The sequence below is a fragment of the Helianthus annuus genome, chromosome 15 (assembly GCF_002127325.2).
Source record: "Helianthus annuus cultivar XRQ/B chromosome 15, HanXRQr2.0-SUNRISE, whole genome shotgun sequence".
NCBI classification, from domain to species: Eukaryota; Viridiplantae; Streptophyta; class Magnoliopsida; order Asterales; family Asteraceae; genus Helianthus; species Helianthus annuus.
In genome coordinates, this window is record NC_035447.2 from 59,271,572 (window position 1) to 59,290,029 (window position 18,458).

The 18,458-nt window shown below is 40.9% G+C and overlaps 2 protein-coding genes across 2 annotated transcripts; one reads left to right on the top strand and one right to left on the bottom strand.

Moving 5' to 3' along the window:
• Positions 1-3,721: 3,721 nt before the first annotated feature.
• LOC110911816 lies at positions 3,722-6,600 on the top strand. Its single transcript, XM_022156468.2, has 3 exons — positions 3,722-3,942; positions 5,790-5,855; positions 5,958-6,600. Exons 1-3 carry the CDS (start codon positions 3,769-3,771, stop codon positions 6,447-6,449), a joined length of 732 nt encoding a protein of 243 aa, XP_022012160.1. The 5' UTR covers positions 3,722-3,768; the 3' UTR covers positions 6,450-6,600.
• Positions 6,601-16,126: 9,526 nt separating this feature from the next.
• Positions 16,127-17,827, bottom strand: LOC110913831 (putative protein tag-278). The gene is made up of 3 exons (XM_022158649.2): positions 16,992-17,827; positions 16,618-16,908; positions 16,127-16,546 (listed from the first exon to the last, which is right to left on the bottom strand). Exons 1-3 carry the CDS (start codon positions 17,745-17,747, stop codon positions 16,127-16,129), a joined length of 1,467 nt encoding a protein of 488 aa, XP_022014341.1. The 5' UTR covers positions 17,748-17,827.
• Positions 17,828-18,458: the final 631 nt, after the last annotated feature.

Consider the following 18,458-nt stretch of genomic DNA (forward strand, 5'->3'; position numbering starts at 1 on the left):
ACATACTAACAACTTCATGCGGAATTAGCTTCTCATGCGAAATTACTTGATTCTCGTACTACGTGCCCTGATCTGTCTATCTACAAACAAGACTCGATACAAGACGAAGTCGACAGACGCATGCACTAACAGACCCCCCCTCGAATGTTGACGAGTCTTCAGTGTCGAGACTTCGCATCTTCAATCTTTATCAGTCTTCAGGCTTCTCTTCAAAATATCTTACACTAAAAAGCACCCTCAAAACTCTTTCTTCTCTATTCTGCACCAAACAGACTCCCCTCGAACAAATACACTCCCCCTTTAATGTTGAATCTTTAAATTCATCAGCAGCTTGCGTGTCTACAAGCTTCCAGAACTAAAACCTGGCTTTTAGCATCTTCAGACTCCCCATTTCGATAAGCTGGGATCACAGTCTGGCTTTCACAGGTTCAAGATCGTCGCCTGGCTCACACTCAGCTCATAAACGAAATCTCGCTCTCTTTAATCATAGAATCCTCAGGTATCAGAACCTGACTAACCTGCACAGTCTCTTCCACAAACATAAGTTTTATACCATAAAGATTTTGCAATCTTAGACACCACTTACAGATCTCTGATGAACCACTTTGTAAAAAAAATGATTTCAAATTCAAAACCTTTTTTACTCACAATTTTCCCCTCAAAATAAGAATCATCATGTTTAGCACTTGGAATTTTGAAAAACAGCTTTCCAACACTAGTTGTCGAAAATCTTTTTGGATTTTTCAAAATTTATGTTAAAACACACTCAAAATCTTTTTGGATTTCTGAAAAAATATGAAATGCAATAAAGAAATATTTACATACAATCTTTTTGTGAGTTTGTGTAAGAGGATCATATCAGTTTTTGAGACAAATCACCAACACCGTTAAGCTTTAAACATTTTAAATTCTAAACAATTCACCTAGATTGTCAGTATATTGATCCACTTAAATTTTCACACAAAGTTCAACTGTTTCGAGATACGAGATTAATATTTTAAGAACTTAAACTCATTCGCATGTCCCACCACTTGAATATACTCCCGTATCCAGATCCCAATATTCAGTCTTACAGGTGAATATACCTAGATGATATCTGTTAAAGGGTTAATTGCGAAACCGTGAGAGCTCAGGTCAGAATAATAAGCATAAGAACATAAAATATTTGACCCAACTCATTTCCGCGAAAATTTACTTCGAAACGTAAATCAACTTAAATTTATACCCACACATACATAAAAATAAAATATAAAAAAACGTAAAACTTGATTATGAAGTCTTTAGAAACTTAAGGGGTTGTAAGTGTCAATGCTGAAAGTTAAGAGGTAAAATAAACAACATATGTAAAAAATAACGACGAAGTACATTGCAGGTGTCAATGCTGAAAGTTGAGAGGTAAAATAAACAACATATGTAAAAAATAACGAAGCAACATATGTAAAATTCTTTATTAGGTTGCGTTTCGTGGTGATAAGCCGATTGAACTATTAAGTTATCAAGGAACTTAAAGATCGTCTACGGATAGCGACATCCTGGGGCGTCGCTGTGTTCTGATTAAGTGAAATAAACAAATTATGTCGCTAAAGGTCATGTTGGTACTGTCATTAAAGCGCTAGAGGTTGATTTGTGATCAGCAACAGTCTCGCAACGACCATTTTGTTATTGTCACGACAGCGCTAAAGCTTGATCTGGATTGTTGGCGACTATTTTGTTGCTGTCACGAAACTGTTCTGTTGCACCAGTTACAGGCAAAGTGTGCTATCAAAACATCATATCACGTTCATCGCCTATGATAAGGGACTTTAGAATTTGTCGCCTCTTTCGTTAATTGTGGAAAAAATAATCAATGACGTTTGGCAATTATACACTCATTCTAAGTTTCATGTTGCTCAAATTTTAGACAAGAAATTACTAAAAAAATAAAAACAATAGAACCAAAAAAAAAAAAAAAAACACACACACACACACTTTTTTATCAACCCAATCTCTGTGTTTTAATATGATTTACATATTCTTGACAAAACTCATACTATGCTTGCTAATAGAGTTCAGTTTGGTATGGAGAAAACTGTATACATAAGACTAGGTTCACTAAACACCATAGAACAATCTCACAGGTTAAATGAAAAAGTGACCACAAAAATGATGATTAATATGTCAGAATCCTTAAGAAACAAATGTTCTGTTTTTTCTTCTATATCTTCCTCTGCATTTACTAAATATGTCTAAAACAGTCCACTTAGATTCTTGCATCCCTTTATCATGTTATAGACAAGAACATATTGGGATATAAAAGCAGCCCATGCATCAAAACCACAAACAACATCAAAACAAGTCAAAACAAAGACAAACCTTTACAACCATTTTTTTTTTTTAACGGCTAAGCTTTTTTATCCCCTTAAATACTATATACTTAGAGCATTCATAATCAAATCTCTTACTCCATCTTTATAATTACACTAAAATACACTACATTTTCTCTCTCCTTTCCAATTAAATAAAACTTTTTTTATACTTTACCATTACATTTTATTTTTCCTCCACTTACAACCACTTTAAAAAAATATTAAAAAATTATAGAGGTGAACAGTATCTCCTCCAATTTTTTTTTTTTTTTTTTCTTGGCCGTTCAAAAAAAAAATTATTCTATTTTTTATATTTATTTCAAAGACAGTTGGAAGGTTTAATAAGCATTAATCTGGTCAAACGCCCCCCTAAATAATTGACTAGCCACATTAGACTTTTTTTTCGAATCGGCTCAATTTTTTTCTTGCAATATCCGACCTCATTCATTGGCTAGTCCAAGATTCCTCCCTACTAATTTTATCCTTTTTTCTACGTTTTAAAATTAATAAATTATAAGATAACTAGATAAAGTGATTTTTAATTAATTAACTAATTACCGCTTGGAGTAATATTAGGAAAAACACTAAAATAGGCATGTTAACGTAAAAAAGATTAATAAAACAGGCATCGACTTTTAACATTAAAATAGACATATTCAAAACAAGCAACCAGCCAGAAAACGTCAAATAAGCAAAGTCGACTAAAGGAGGCATCAATACTATAAACATCAAAAGTACAACATGTACCCAAAACAAGCAATTTAATAATTACATGTGTAAATTGCCGACTGCATATATTAGTCGGCAGCTTAAAAGTTAAAAAGCAGGTTCTATCATAGCTGACAGAGAAAAAAAGGTCTCTTCTTTTCTATGCCAGCTAATATAAAGTCAATTACTTTAATCGCTAGCTAATATGTAACTCTCATTTCTTGCCAACTAAGATAGGGCGGCTTCTTGATCGGCCGGTTAAAATAAAGTCGTGACTTTATACATGTAATTATTAGATTGGTTGTTTTGTGGACATATTAATATTTGTGCCGGCTAAATTCCAGCCTCTTACTGACTTTACTTATTTGACGTAATTTAATTGGTTGGGTTTAGATGTATTTATAAAATGTTAAAAGTGTATACCTATATTTTGTAACCTTCTTTATTAACATGCCTATTTTAATGATTATTATGGAGGTTAGAAATAGAGATATATCGTGATTAATATAATAATACAAATTAACTTGCATGGGAGACAAATTAAGAAGCCAAGTGCGACTAGAAGAGCATTCCTTTATGGAATTCAACACCCTATGGTCTGTACGGCACCATTTTGTTGGTCAATTATTTGATCATTATTGCCTTCTATATCTTCTTCATTCTTCACACTTGATGTTTAGCTATATTCACCATAAACACACACACACACATACACATGGCATCCTTCATGCCTTTCAGCAACAAGAATCTTGACATATTCATGTGTGCTTTGAGACCAACAGTCGCCATTGTTGATGACCTTTTGGATACCTTAAAACACTTCTCTTTGTTTACTGAAACACTTGGTTGCATTCATTCCTCCATCTTTAAAAGCATCCATGGCAATCTGGTACCTCTCTCACTAGCTTCTATCTATGTGTATATGTATGTATGCGTGTGTGTGTTTGGGGGGGGGGGGGGGTTGTTCCAAAAACCGAAAGTCTTGTTTATTTTATTTATGTGTTTATGGCGATCCATTGTGTGTTAGATTTGAATTTATATGTTGAGGTTATCCTCATAAAGTCTTGAAATATATAGGGATTTTTGGAGTTTCTTATTGGTTTTGTAACAATATGTAACGTTTAAGTAACGAGTATTGTTCATACGGTTTTGTTTTTGGTTATACGTGTGGAGACTTCTTAGTTCTTAGCACGTCACTCATGTTGTGTTACTAGTACCATCGAGCAATTTTAGTTATGAGCTACCAAAACGCCTGAATCATAATATATGAGGTTAGACATTCCTTATGAACCATTATTTTGTCATGTCTAAGATGGATGTCAGATTTGCTTAAGCTCTAATTGTCATTATCGATGAAGCTTACCCTTACCATCCTAGGGATGTTAGATTCGTTTAAGGTGTTACATGTTTCGTCTTTTTGTTGGGTTTCATGTTAACATCAAGATCCACAAAATGAACATGGTGGCCTGAAAACATATTACAACATCAGAAAATCACATAGCTAACTATATTGACCAACAAAATCAGCCATTTGGTCAACAAAAATCAAACATGGTTTATTTACTTCGCGTAAATTTCATAAAAAAGCACAATATTTTTATCATATGTGTAAAAATGACAAGAATTAAGTTTTTTTTTTTTTTTAAATGTATACTTTATTGATCACACAGAACAACCATAACCAGGCTGCCCAAACACAACAGACAAAGAAATTACATCAGAGAAAACTTACACCACCTATCCCATGACACCCCAGTTTTTAATTTTATGCTTATACCACAAAAAACCAACCAATTTAATCTCTTTAGTGATGCCGTCAATTTTCACTTCCACGTTAGCAAAGTGACTTATGTCAATTTGGAAAGCCATAAGATAAACAGATAGTACCAATTTACGCAAAAGAACCGTTCCAGCCTCTAGATCAATGACGAGATGACACCTCACGCCCGACGTGTGAGGTATACATCACTAATCTACAAGTTTTCATCTTTTCACACAATCTGCTGTCTTGGCCTCTTGGATACATTTATACATGTAATGGTTTCTTATTTACCTTTGTGTTTTTACATGATTTTCTTTCTTTTTTTTGGGGGGGAACGTTTTGGTAATTCAAAAACTATATTGAGGATGTTTAGTGTTTACACCTTCGTTGTTCATTCCAATAATCCAAAACAATCATATCTAACGTAGATAGTGTAAACCACAATAATCCAAAAAACTGTTACTATTGCAAAGAAATAAAATACTTATATTGAGAATGTTTTCTCCTTCATTTGCCACCATCTACTCAAGGAACCGATCAAAAAATGATTAGTTCAACCTTATACCGTAACACTACTCGTATATAATACTAAAAGAAATTTCTACAGGTACGATGTCAAAATACACCTATATATAACACTAAAAAGAATTCCCGTACCCTTCTATGTAGTCAAGAGTAATTCATCGAATCAAGAGCAAACCAACGGAGAGGTGTGGAAATAGTGTGTTTACACAACATACATTGATTGGCGAAAGATATAACACGCTATTTTGTTTCGATACTTCACGAATGTTTATCGAAAAAAAAGGAAAACTGTCACGTGTAACATATAAATATGTTTATACTTGTATTGTATAAGATAGTATTACACATTAACAGATCAATATTATTACGGTATATGTTATCAATTATAAATGTTTTAGTTCTTTTTATTTGAAATGAAATTTTAAAATGATGTATTTTATGTCCTTCAGATTATATGGTATGGAGCATGGATTAAGAGATCTAATGACAACAAGGAACTTCTACATGAAGCACTTGTAAGTTGAATCATGATATATTTATATATATCGATTTACTATTTACATTGTCCATATATCTTTATTTTTGTTCTCATCAAATCTTTATTTTCTTATAAATAGTTTTCGGCATTGACGAATCTAAAGACCATGGCCATTATGATTGACCATAACTTCATGGTCGCGTATGGTGGCAAGGCAAGGGACGGGTCCCCAGCCGCAAAGTTTTCAACGGGTGACACTGTCTGTTTTAGCATCAACCGTCTTTTATCTAACACGAAAATGAAGGAGCAAGACTTTGTGCACACATGTTTTTCCATGTTTCAATCTTATTTCCATAAAATGGATGGTACAATTGCTGGTGTTTGCTTAAAGTGCGAAACTCGGCCTGTAATGATTAATTTCTTTGTGTGGAAGAATCTGCAATCGTGTTATTCATTTCTACTTAAAAATGATCACCGCGAAGCGCTTCAAAACACGGTTGTTGAGGCTGCGGTTTTTGTTAAGTATGACATCTTTAAAGTTGTGTATGTAAGTGCGGACAATGTATCAAGCTTTCAATACTATCCTCCTCATAAGCTGCTGGAAAATCAAGAATTGAATGTTTTAGAGTAATTAGAATATCCTAGGTAGGTAGACAAAGTTGTTTTGTGTTTTTAAGTAGTGTTAGTTTCACTTCACTTGTAAAATATGTCATAGATTTGTAATTTTTAACATAGTAACTGCATGAGCATTTGTTGATATTTATCATTAGAAAAAGATTTTGGATTTTTACTATAATGTGTTCAAACTTCAAAAACAACCTTAAATCATGCTATATGAAAAATAACTAGTATCTCATGACCCGTGTGTGCGTTCGTTGGAAACAAATACAACGTATTTCACAACCCGTGCGTTGTAGCTGATGCGTTAAAATCAAATACAAATTTCATGCGTTAATTCAAGAGTTTTTTTTTTTAAATCTTCTATGTAAACGCCCGCGTTATAGCAAAAACATTGACAATATCCAAAATCTTATTAAAAAGGTGAAACATGTTGCGGCGGTACCGTTAAACCAAACGAAAATTTGTGACGTGTTAACTCGCAAGTCAATCGGGCTTGAATTTATATAATAATAATAATAATAATAATAATAATAATAATAATAATAATAATAATAATAATAATAGTTAAATAAATTTAGAAAGTATAGGGTTTATTAAAACTAAAGTAAACCATATGGGTTATTTGGTATATATACTAATACTCTACGGGAAACTTTTTACTTTTAGTAATAGTCTAAGGGAAGAAAACATAAATATTTATATGCAATAGAAGCTTGTACATGTTGCTTTAAGACTTGTACGTATAGATAAAAAGTAAAACATAAGGGTTATTTGTTGTTTTTATAAATGAAGATGGAGGTTCAAATGTGAAACATAAATATTTATATGCAATAGAAGATTGAACACATTGCTTTAAGACCGGTACATATAAATAAAGGATATAAAAAAATAGTGGATGCCACATGACATCCACCCATTAGTTTATAAAGATCACCAACCAATCAAAACATTAAAAAAAAAAGAATAGTAAAGCCTCCTCACAAAGATTATTTGATAAATTATAGATAGGAAAATTATATTTTTAATAAGATAAATAATATAATCATACTCGGCATCATTTTATTAGCCTAAGGAAATTGGAAATATAAAAACTAAAGTTAGTAGATTAAACTAGCCGAGCTCGAGCTCAGCTCGGCTTATTTACACCACTATTTTATTTAATAACACCCGTAAAGTGACTTCTTTCTAACCTAATGATCAAGGGTTTTAGTCACCTAATGCAATTAAGAATCTTTCATACAAAAGTTTTATCCTTAATATTGGTTACAAATATACAATAACCTGATATGAGTTATAAAATTTGGTTTTGAGCATGTTAAATGTGTGGTTGTGCAGGCATAGTGCTGCACATGAAGTTTGTGGAGAAGGTTACACAGACCTTAGACATGTACCAAGATAGGATATTGTTTTAATTAAGGGCAGAGTGGTCCTGTAGTGTGTGTATGGCAATATGGCTAAAGGGGTCCCTAGCTAGATAGAGCTTTTGTTGGGCCAAAGTACCAAGAAGTGTGTTTACACTTTACATATAGATTTCTCTTCTTTTTTTTTTTTCTTTTTCTTTCTAAAATTTTCTATATCCCTGTTAATTCAATGTGTTTTTTTTTTTTTAAATTAGTCCGAGTTCTCCTCTCATTTGGTGCCAAAGTGTCCAAAACGCGTTGGTGATATTTGAGTCAAGACATTTCTTATGAATCCAACACATTTCATATCCATGTCCAATGTAGGATTTTTTTTATTTTATTACTTTTTTTTTTGTAGACATAACACTCAGAAATAAATGGTGAGATGAAATTAATTTGATGAATATGTGTGATAGAAGTGGAGTTATGACAATGGTTAGGTAGGATGTCCTGTTTTTCCATTTTTGGTAAACAAAATTGAATTTCAAAAAGTATTGGTCCTTTTTTGCTACAAAAACTAGGATTCATTAGATCATATGTAGTGGAAGGGGAAGATAATTCCCTCATCCTAGGGTATTTTACGTCATGTGACGGTCTAGTCAGCAAAGGGGCATTATTTGGCGTTTTCTAAAATGGGTGTAGTCGGAATGGGGCATTATTGGACATTATTGGGGCATTAAATAAAATAAAGAAAAAACACCTAAAAATCTTATTGGCCAAGCAAATAGAATCTCTAATCTGATTGGTCAACATTTCCCAGCGTGCTTTAAACAACGCGGACCTATTTTTTTTCGAAAAAACGCCCAAAAACGCCCTATGTAATGGGATTTGGGCGTTTTTCGGCGTTATTTTTGAATTTTTTTTTTTAAAACGCCCCACTACGGGGGTCTTAGTGTTGTTTGCTCAAAATGGCTTTATTTTGTAACCAATTTTTCGCTGGATGGTTTCTGTATTTTAAGAATTACAATAGTTGATTTATTACAAAACATCTCAAAGAATCCATGATTCTAAACATGTGCATAACAATATGTAATGAATAAGATTAAATTAGAGACTTATAAAACCTTCTATACCATAAGCACAATTTATCAATTACCTAGTTTACAAATCCAAATACTTCAGAATTAATTAAAAAAAAAAGACAACCCAAGAACTTTGATTATTCAGTGGTACGTAACAATTGGAGGGTTACCCGCGTGAATTGAGTAGATCATCTCGCCTAAGACATTGTAATCTGAACATATTGGCGAGTAGAAGCAAAACCCGTATCAAAATCAAATCAATCTACAAACGCCAATGAAAATATAAGAAACACCAAATTAACCTTTATAACATCGCGACAAACATCAATATTTGTGAAGGGGTATGGTCCCAAAAAGTCGCGCAAACCTGAGATCAGGTTGCGCGTGAGACCATACTCCTTAACACAACAAGGTGCTAACAACAACCTTGCGCGGCCTACATCACTCTACGATTATCCCGCGCGAGGGAATGCACACAACAAACCCAGATATCAGCACTAACATGAAACAATGGAAGAAATGAGCCACTCGGTAGGGAAGCGCGCGGCTACCTACAGTAGTACACAAGGTACAAATGGCAGTAAAAGGAGCCAATGAGCGTCTAGCAGGCTCTGGTCAATCGTGCGCCACGATCGTCTGACGAGAAGTACACAAGGACGCCTACATGGCACCAATCAGAGGACGGAGATAACTGTCCCATGATCTCCACTCGTCTGCTGATGACAGAAGGACAACAAGGCCGACAACAATGACACGTGGCTCCAATCAAGGTGCGCCAGCACCGACGAGCGTCTAGAAGCCACTAAGCGGTCGACGCCAGTGAGACAAAGAGCATATCCGTTTTGTTGTCCGCTTCCGGCCCAAGGCCCATCAGCCCATAACCCCTCACACCTCTCCGGCTATAAATAGAGACCTTACTTCACAGGTTAAACATTCTATTCTCTCGGCTCTTACTCTTAACTACTTAATTACTCTCAAAGCAGTCGCTTATTCTCACGCTGGAGCCCGGTTAAGAGGGAAACCCCCACATTCCCCTCTTAACGAGTAACGGTGTTCTGTTTTGCAGGTTGATTAACCAGTCGGAGCTCAAATACCTAAAAGAAGATTAACCTCTATGATAGGAACATAAACCCACCTAATTAATACCTTAATTAGATCAGTGTTTCTTCATTGGCGCCCACCGATTTTTTCTATAACCACCCTCATCTTCTTTCATTTGAGCTTTTGACATCTTTTCCTTACTTCGACTATGACTGGTCAAGGAATCATCCCAGAGTTCGGTTTCGGAACCAACTCTAACACGGCGTTGGGTGAAGGAGTCCAAACCTTCCAAGCCCAACAAATCGAAGAAATCGGCGAAGTTGAAATCAACAATACTGGGGGTCCGCGCGGGAGCTTCACCCGCATCACACAAGTGGTCACCCCAGGAAACGGAGAAGGACCTTCGAACTCAGCGCCACCTCAAAATGTATCTGCATTACTTGGCTTACCAGAAGGCGAAACCCCAGCCTCATGGTATGCCAAGAACATCGCCACTATCAATGCAGCATACCAATCGCTCATCGCGCAGCAAGCAGTTTTGACGGCAGAACCGTCCTTGGTCACCCCTCCGAGTCAGGGGGTGCGCCAAATGCCGCCACCATCTAACCACCAGGATAGAACCAACAGGCCTCCTCCTGCACGACGCCAGAGTGTCCCAGAGACGCGCGATACAAGAGGGGAAACGGATAGTCACTACGTCTATCCGTCGAACCTCCAACGAGGCCCTGTTCACAGCCGGCTTGCGCCGCGCAACATGAACCAAGAGTGGGAAGAAACAGACCCATATGATCCCACATGGGAAAGGGACGAAGAATCGTCAGCCTTTAATCGTTTGCCAAAAAACCATGAGTTTTATAAGCCAAGACAACATATTGGCTACACAGAAGAAGCTGAAAGAGACTTCCGCCTGGCATACCGACCAGCGGAAGCTGCGGAACACTCAAAGTTTATCCCCAAAATTGCACTCGCACCACTGTCAAGAGAGAAGCTACCCCCGACTGTTGGGAAGTTCAATGGATTGACTGATCCAGATGATCACGTCAGAACGTTCACTAGTGTGGGCTGCATGGGAGGTTGGAACATGCCCATGTGGTGCCACCTATTCATCCAAACCCTTACCGGGGCGGCTCGCGCCTGGTTCGACAGCCTTCCGCCTGGGAAGATAAAATCATGGACAGACTTCAAGACACAATTCTTAAGCTATTTTAGCCAACAACGTCGCTATCAGCGTGATACGGCGGAAGTAGAAGATATATGGCGAAGGGATGGTGAAGGTCTGGAGGACTTCATCACGCGTTTCAACAAAGAATGTTTAGAGATTGGCGGCGTCAGTGAGCAACTCATGCGCTGCCACTTCAAGAAGGCTATACGCTGTGATAGCCTCATTAGAACCATCACAGGCAAAGATGGGATGCCAAAAGAGTGGGATAAGCTGATGGAAGCAGCGAAGATCGTCGCGCAAACCGAGGAATCCCTTGCTGGTGGAAAGGGTTATTACTCCGAAGATCGATTCTCAAGAGCAAACGAGAGGCCGCGCGACAACAATAACAAGCGCAACAAATACAAAAATAACGATTGGAAATCGGAAAGACCACGAGGCCGGGAAGACAGACCGCGCTACAGAGAAGATGCGCGAGAAACAATTGATCGGATTGGTTACAAGAAATCAGTCAGAGATGACAACCGCGATAAACACTGGACTCCGCTCACGAAAACACCAAAAGAGGTGTTGATGACGGAGAATCACGATTTTAAGGCTCCCAGACCTATGACAAACAAGAAAGGGCAAGACCCCAATTTGTACTGTGATTTCCACAAAGACTCTGGGCATTTGACCGATGACTGCTACAGTTTGCGCCAGAAAATCGAAAGAGCGCTCAAAAGCGGCAAGCTAAGCCATTTAGTGAAGAATGTGCGCAAGGACACCCGTCAGCTCCAGCGTCACGATGAAGGTAGCCACAAAAAGGTGAGACGGCTAGAGACTCACATGGTCAACGGACCAAGATACACCGCGAGAGAAAAAGGCAAACGGCCCTACGAGCCTTCTTGGCAAGAACAGCAAGTCATATTCCCAGTAGTGCGCGGCGGTCCTCGCGCCACACGACCCGTCGTCATCACTGGTATAATTGGTCACTATGAAACAGAATACATCTTCATCGACCCAGGAAGCACAGCCGACATCATCTACGAACAATGTTTCAATCAATTCGATGAAGAAGACAAAGCGAGACTCGAGCCAGTCGATTATCCTTTGTCCGGCTTTTGCAATGAAATGGTCTTCCCTCTCGGCCAAATCAGTTTCCCCGTCACGTTCTCTGACGGGAAACACTCAAGAACAGCAACCGTAAACTTCATGGTAATGCCAGTGAAGTCAAGACATGATGTACTCATTGGAAGGGAAACACAAGGCGAGCTAAACATGGTGACTTCAACACCTCATTCTGCCATAGGTTTCCCTACCAAGACAGGCGTCGCAATCATATACGCCAAGAAAGAAGTGATGTCAACTGAAGAGCTGCGCCCAACAAAAGCGGCGAAGGTCTCTACGACCGAGCCAGAAAAATGGGTCTTAAACCGCAAGTACCCAGAGCAGACAGTGACAATTGGCCACGCCATTTCGTCAGACATCAGAAAACGTTTAAAGCAACTGCTGTTCCGCAACATGGATATATTTGCCTGGACCCCGTCAGACATGACCGGCGTCCCGCGCAACATAACTGAGCATTGCTTAAACACGTACCCTTCTGTAGAACCAAAAGTCCAGCGAAGGCGCAGCCTAGGCGCGGATAAGACAAAAGCGATGAATGAGCAAGTATGTGAGTTGCTCAAGGCTGGAATCCTGAGAGAGGTAAGATACCAAAGCTGGGTCGCGAACCCAGTAATGGTGGAAAAGTCAAATGGCGGATGACGCATGTGTGTAGATTACACCGATCTCAACAAAGCATGCCCAAAGGATTGCTATTCCTTGCCAGAGATCGATAAAAAGATTGACTCCCTCGCGCCTTACAGATGGAAGTGTTTCTTGGATTGCTACAAAGGTTACCATCAGGTGCAGATGAAGCTTGAGGACGAAGACAAGACAGCCTTCAGGACTGATCTTGGAATATTCTGCTACACCAAAATGCCTTTTGGTTTAAAGAATGCAGGCGCGACATACCAACGCCTCATGGACAAGACCTTTGCTGGAGACATTGGAAAGCACATCGAGGTTTACATTGATGATCTGGTGATCAAGAGTCCCGAAGAAGATCAGATGCTGAAGGATATTGAAAAGACGTTCAACTCTCTGCGCGGCGTCAATATGAAACTAAATCCTGCCAAATGTTCTTTTGGTATGGAGGAAGGGAAGTTCCTGGGTTTCATCGTCACAAACGGCGGTTTCAAAGTGAACCCAGAGAAAGTACAGGCTATTGAGCGAATGCCATCACCGCGAAACATAAAGGAGATGCAACGTTTGGCCGGCCGACTGGCCGCGCTTAATCGTTTCCTATCTAATCACGCCGCGAAATCATATCCTTTCATCAGTACACTACGCAACTGTGTAAAGAAGCAAGAATTCAGATGGACACCGGAGGCAGAGACAGCTTTTCAACAAATGAAAGCATGTCTGATTGAACTGCCCACCCTTACGGCGCCATTTGAGAAAGAGCCCCTTGTACTGTACTTATCATCCTCGGATAGGGCAGTAGGGTCAGTGTTGCTAGTGGACAGAAACGGAATTCAAACACCGATCTATTACGTCAGCAGGATACTCACAGACCCAGAGACAAGATATTCCACGATGGAAAAGTTAGTACTTGCGCTACTTCATGCCTCCAGGAGGCTGCGCCGATACTTCACAGGGCATGTGATAACCGTGCTGACGAACTTCCACATCGGAACCATACTACAGAAACCTGAAACGTCGGGCAGATTAGCGAAGTGGGCCATTGAGCTGGGAGGTCACAACATCTTGTATAGGCCACGCCCAGCAATCAAAGGTCAGGTTCTAGCCGACTTCATCACGGAAGTGCCGGCTGATAAAATCAAAGAATGCGAGATGATAGAATCTCCCAAAGAAGATACAGAGGAAACTTGGATGCTTTACACCGACGGGGCATCAAATGAAGATGGCGCGGGAGCAGGTTTGCGCTTAGTAAGCCCCGAGAATCACGAGTTTACTTACGCCATTAGGTTGGATTTCAAAAATACCAACAACGAGGCTGAGTACGAAGCGTTCCTGGCAGGCTTACGCCTCGCCATCAAGATGGGAGCAAAAAACTTGCGCGCACATGTTGACTCACTCCTGATCGCAAGTCAAGTGAACGGCATATACGACGCGAAAGGAGAAGTCATGGCCTTGTATCTGGAACAAGCGAAGGAATTGCTACAGCAATTCAAATCCCACAAAGTTATACACATTAATCGCTCAGAAAACAAGCCAGCCGATGCTTTGAGCAAGCTTGCCTCGACTTCCTTTCAACATCTCGCCAAGGATGTAAGGATAGAGGTACTCAAGAACCCATCGGTTTTACTGCGCCAAGTTAACGTAATCGAAACAGGGCAGACATCATGGATGACCCCCATCATCCAATACTTGCAAGAGGGGGTGCTTCCCGAGAACAAAGCGGAAGCAAGAAAGATCCAAACCAAAGCCTTACAGTACGAAATGAATGGCGGTATCCTGTACCGAAAATCCTTCCTGGGACCACTACTACGTTGCGTGGACCCCCAGGATGCAAATTATCTGATAAGGGAAATTCATGAAGGGATTTGTGGCATTCACTCCGGACCACGGATGGTTGTCGCGAAGATCATGAGCGCCGGTTACTACTGGCCGGGTATGCATGTCGACGCAATGAAGGAGATCCGCAAGTGTGACTCTTGCCAGAGACACTCTCCAAAAACGCTGCGTCCTAAAAACGATCTCATTCCCGTGTCCACCGCATGGCCCTTCCAACAATGGGGAATTGACATGGTGGGACCCTTCCCGGATGCACCCGGCGCCGTAAAGTTCATCATAGTAGCTGTTGACTACTTCACAAAGTGGGTAGAAGCCAAAGCCCTTGCATCCACCACAGCTATGATTGTGCGCAAGTTCATATGGGAACACATCATATGCAGATTTGGCCTCCCGCTCAAGATCGTGACAGACAATGGCACCAACTTTGCTTCGGACGATCTTAAGAACTGGATGAAGGAGATGAACATCGAACACACTTTCACCTCCGTTGCGCACCCACAAGGCAACGGACAAGTGGAAAGTGTGAACAAATGTATCGTCGAAGGGATAAAGGCCAGATTGGGGACAAGGCGGCGCGGATGGGTTGATGAGCTCCCAAGCATTTTATGGGCTCATCGGACCATGCCAAAGACGAGTACCGGCGAGACCCCTTTCAGCCTGGTCTATGGCTCAGAGGCGGTAATCCCGGCGGAGATTGGCCTGCCCTCGCCACGCATGACAACGGTCAACACAATTGACAATGAAGCGGAAAGGCGCCTAGACTTGGACCTGTTAGAAGAAAGACGCGAAATCGCAAGAATCCGAGAGGCCAAGTACAAAACTCAGCTGGAAAGGTACTACAACACAAGGGTCCGCATTTGTACCTTCAACCCAGGGGAGTACGTCTTTCGCGACAACGAAGCATCAAATGCGGAACGCCCAGGGAAATTGGCACCTAAGTGGGAAGGCCCATATCTGATCCATGAGGTCCTGGGCAAGGGGGCCTACAAATCACGCACCTTAGATGGCCACATCTTACCAAGAACTTGGAATGCGCAACAATTGCGCAAATGCTATATGTAATCTTTTCGGCCTTACGCCATCGTTCAATTAACTACGCCGGCTACGAGCCACTGGCAAATATGTATGAAGGCCTAAGAGCCAACTTCTGACTTGAATGAAAACATACGACATGTTTTTTCTATTACATTTTTTCGTTACAAATGCATGTTAAACTTTTGATTAGCGCGAAAACACTACAGCATTTCAAGACGGTTCAAACCACCTCCAAGGTCCTCCGCAAACAAAGCGCGAGACCAGACGATCACCTAAATACTTACAAAACGCTTCCATTTATTCGAGCTAATTTAGCATAAAGTTTTATAACAATGCAATAATTGCAACGGAAAAAAGCAAAATGTTTCATTAACAACTTGCGCAACCGCGCAGCATCATACATAAGAATATTCAAAGAAATTACAAAGGCACAAATGCCTATCAACTACCTACTCAACAAACTCTCCTACTCTTCACGACGATCATCACCATCATCTCCGTCATCTTCACCATCATCATCGTTGCCATCATCATCACCATCACCGCCATCATCACCAACTGGCTCTTCGTCGGACAACTCGACGGTAACCGGTGGATCGAGGATTGCCTTAAGACGCTGGCACCAGTCGTCTTTCTTTAACGATTCGACAACCAACTCCATGATAGGCAAGGAGAGGTTGTCATAGGAATTTTCAGCACTTGCCAGCGCAGCATCGGCATGTTCTGTTACTGAGCAATGGCTTGTGTCAAATTCTTGCCCAAGCATTTGCTCAACATGATCAGCACACTCCAGGTAGCCTCCCCGGTGACCCACCGCACGCGCCGCATCTGTCAGAGCCGCTACGGCGCGATCTAGCTCGTTCGCATTTAGGATGGAGTTGGCAACCTTCAGCAAAAGATAAGCATTAAAGAAGAAACTCTTCAAATCAACTTAAGAAAAAAGCATAAGGCACTTACCAACACTACTCCACGAGTGCGCATCCACTCCGCTTCTGAGACAAGTGTATCGACGATACCTTGAGCCTCAGAGTAGTTGGTTTGGGCCACATTCAGCGCGGCAGTGCTCACAGCACGCGCCTCCTCAGCATCAGCAGCCTTGACCTTCTCAGCCTCAAGGTCAATCTCCAAAGACTCACATCTGTCGATTTGCTCATTCAAGCGACGTTTGAGTTCCGCTATCTCAACGTCCTTGGCATGGAGATCCTTGTCCTTGTTGGACAATTGCACCTTGGCTGCAGTCAGCTCAACCTAAAAATTGGCAAACGCCTTGAGAATTGACTTAAAGAAATCTCATAAACAAAAAAGGAAGAGCGAGAATCAGTAGAACTAACCTCCATCTGCTGCTTGGCAGCTTTTTCACCCTGCGCTTCCTCCACCTTTGAGGTCAAGTCCGCAACTTTAGCCTCAAGATCAACGATCTTCTGTCGTAGAGCATAAGCACGATCGTTGTCTTGGGCGCATATACGCTTGAACTCGGCCTTCTCCTTGGCCAGTTGCTCCTCAACATTGTGGAGTTTTTTCTGCAGCCCCTCGCGGCCCCACTCCTCCGCCTTCTTGTCAGCCTCAAACTTGGCTCTTTCTTCGTCGAACGCAGCTTTCGACTTCTCAAACTCCGCAATTCGCTTCAGAGTACGCTCGCGGTAACCTTCCCAATCGGCACGTTCTCTGACCATCGTCCGCCATTCGCGAACGATCTGATGGTTGGCAGCGCGGGCATTGGCCTCCCCAAGAATATAAGTACGATATAACATCTCATGGGTTTTTGCCCTTTGCCGATTGACCTCACCAGGGGGGAAGGAATTCAAAAACCATTCACGCGAAGCGCCAAACTCAACAAATGTATCCTTCTGTTTTAAGCTCCAGGGGGCTTGATGGAGGGCATCACCGCGCTCTTCTTCAGTATATGTCTTGTAGTAGATATCTCCAACGGTATCTTTCGCCCCTACCACGTTAGGGTTATAACCACCGGCTCCACCGGAGCTCGCGCCGCTAGAAGAGTAGCGGCCGGACCCTTTCGAAGTGATAACAGGGCCGGTGCTGGTTGGCCTGGTGACTTCAGGACCTTGAGACTTCAAAGGCTGATCCATAGCCTTTTTCGCCGCTACCTCCTTCTCCAAGGCCTGCTTCCTAGCCACCTCAGCCAGCCTCTCCTGCTCCGCCCTGCGCTTCCTTTCCTCTTCTTCCTTCTTTTTTCTTTCCTCCTCCTTCCTCACTAGCAGGAACCTCTTGGTGCTCCTCACTCATATTTTAGAAGGATCTGGAAAAAAGAACGAAGAAAAGTTTGAAGATTTGAAGAAATCTTGAAGAAGACGAAGAACACTTTGAAGATTCAAAGAGTTTTGAGAGAAAAGTGGAGAAGAAACGAAGAAAAGTGAGAACCTCTCACCTTCTCTTCGAATATATATACCCATCGCATTTAATGCGATGGGTAACCGTGCCGCGTTCGCCGCTCGGCTAACCAACGGGAGGTTGCCACGTCAAGCGGAAAGCCAGGGGTGACGGTTACCACACGCGCGTGGGCCTCACTCTCCTGACACGAAGTGCAACCGCCGCAGGCGGCATGATGACACCCGTGCCAGAGGTCAACTCAAACGTCGCCCTCAACGACTTATCTCACCAACCTGTCAGAGGTTCAAATTTCGAAGTTTCCCGCCACAAAACGTGCAAGTAACTTCATGCAGAAGTCACATGAGTCGCGCCAGATATACGTCAACTACTATAACCTCGCGCGCTTAAAAGGCCAAACAAGAAATCACTCGACACCTGCCTAGTACCTGCGCATCGAAAACAACAGTTTT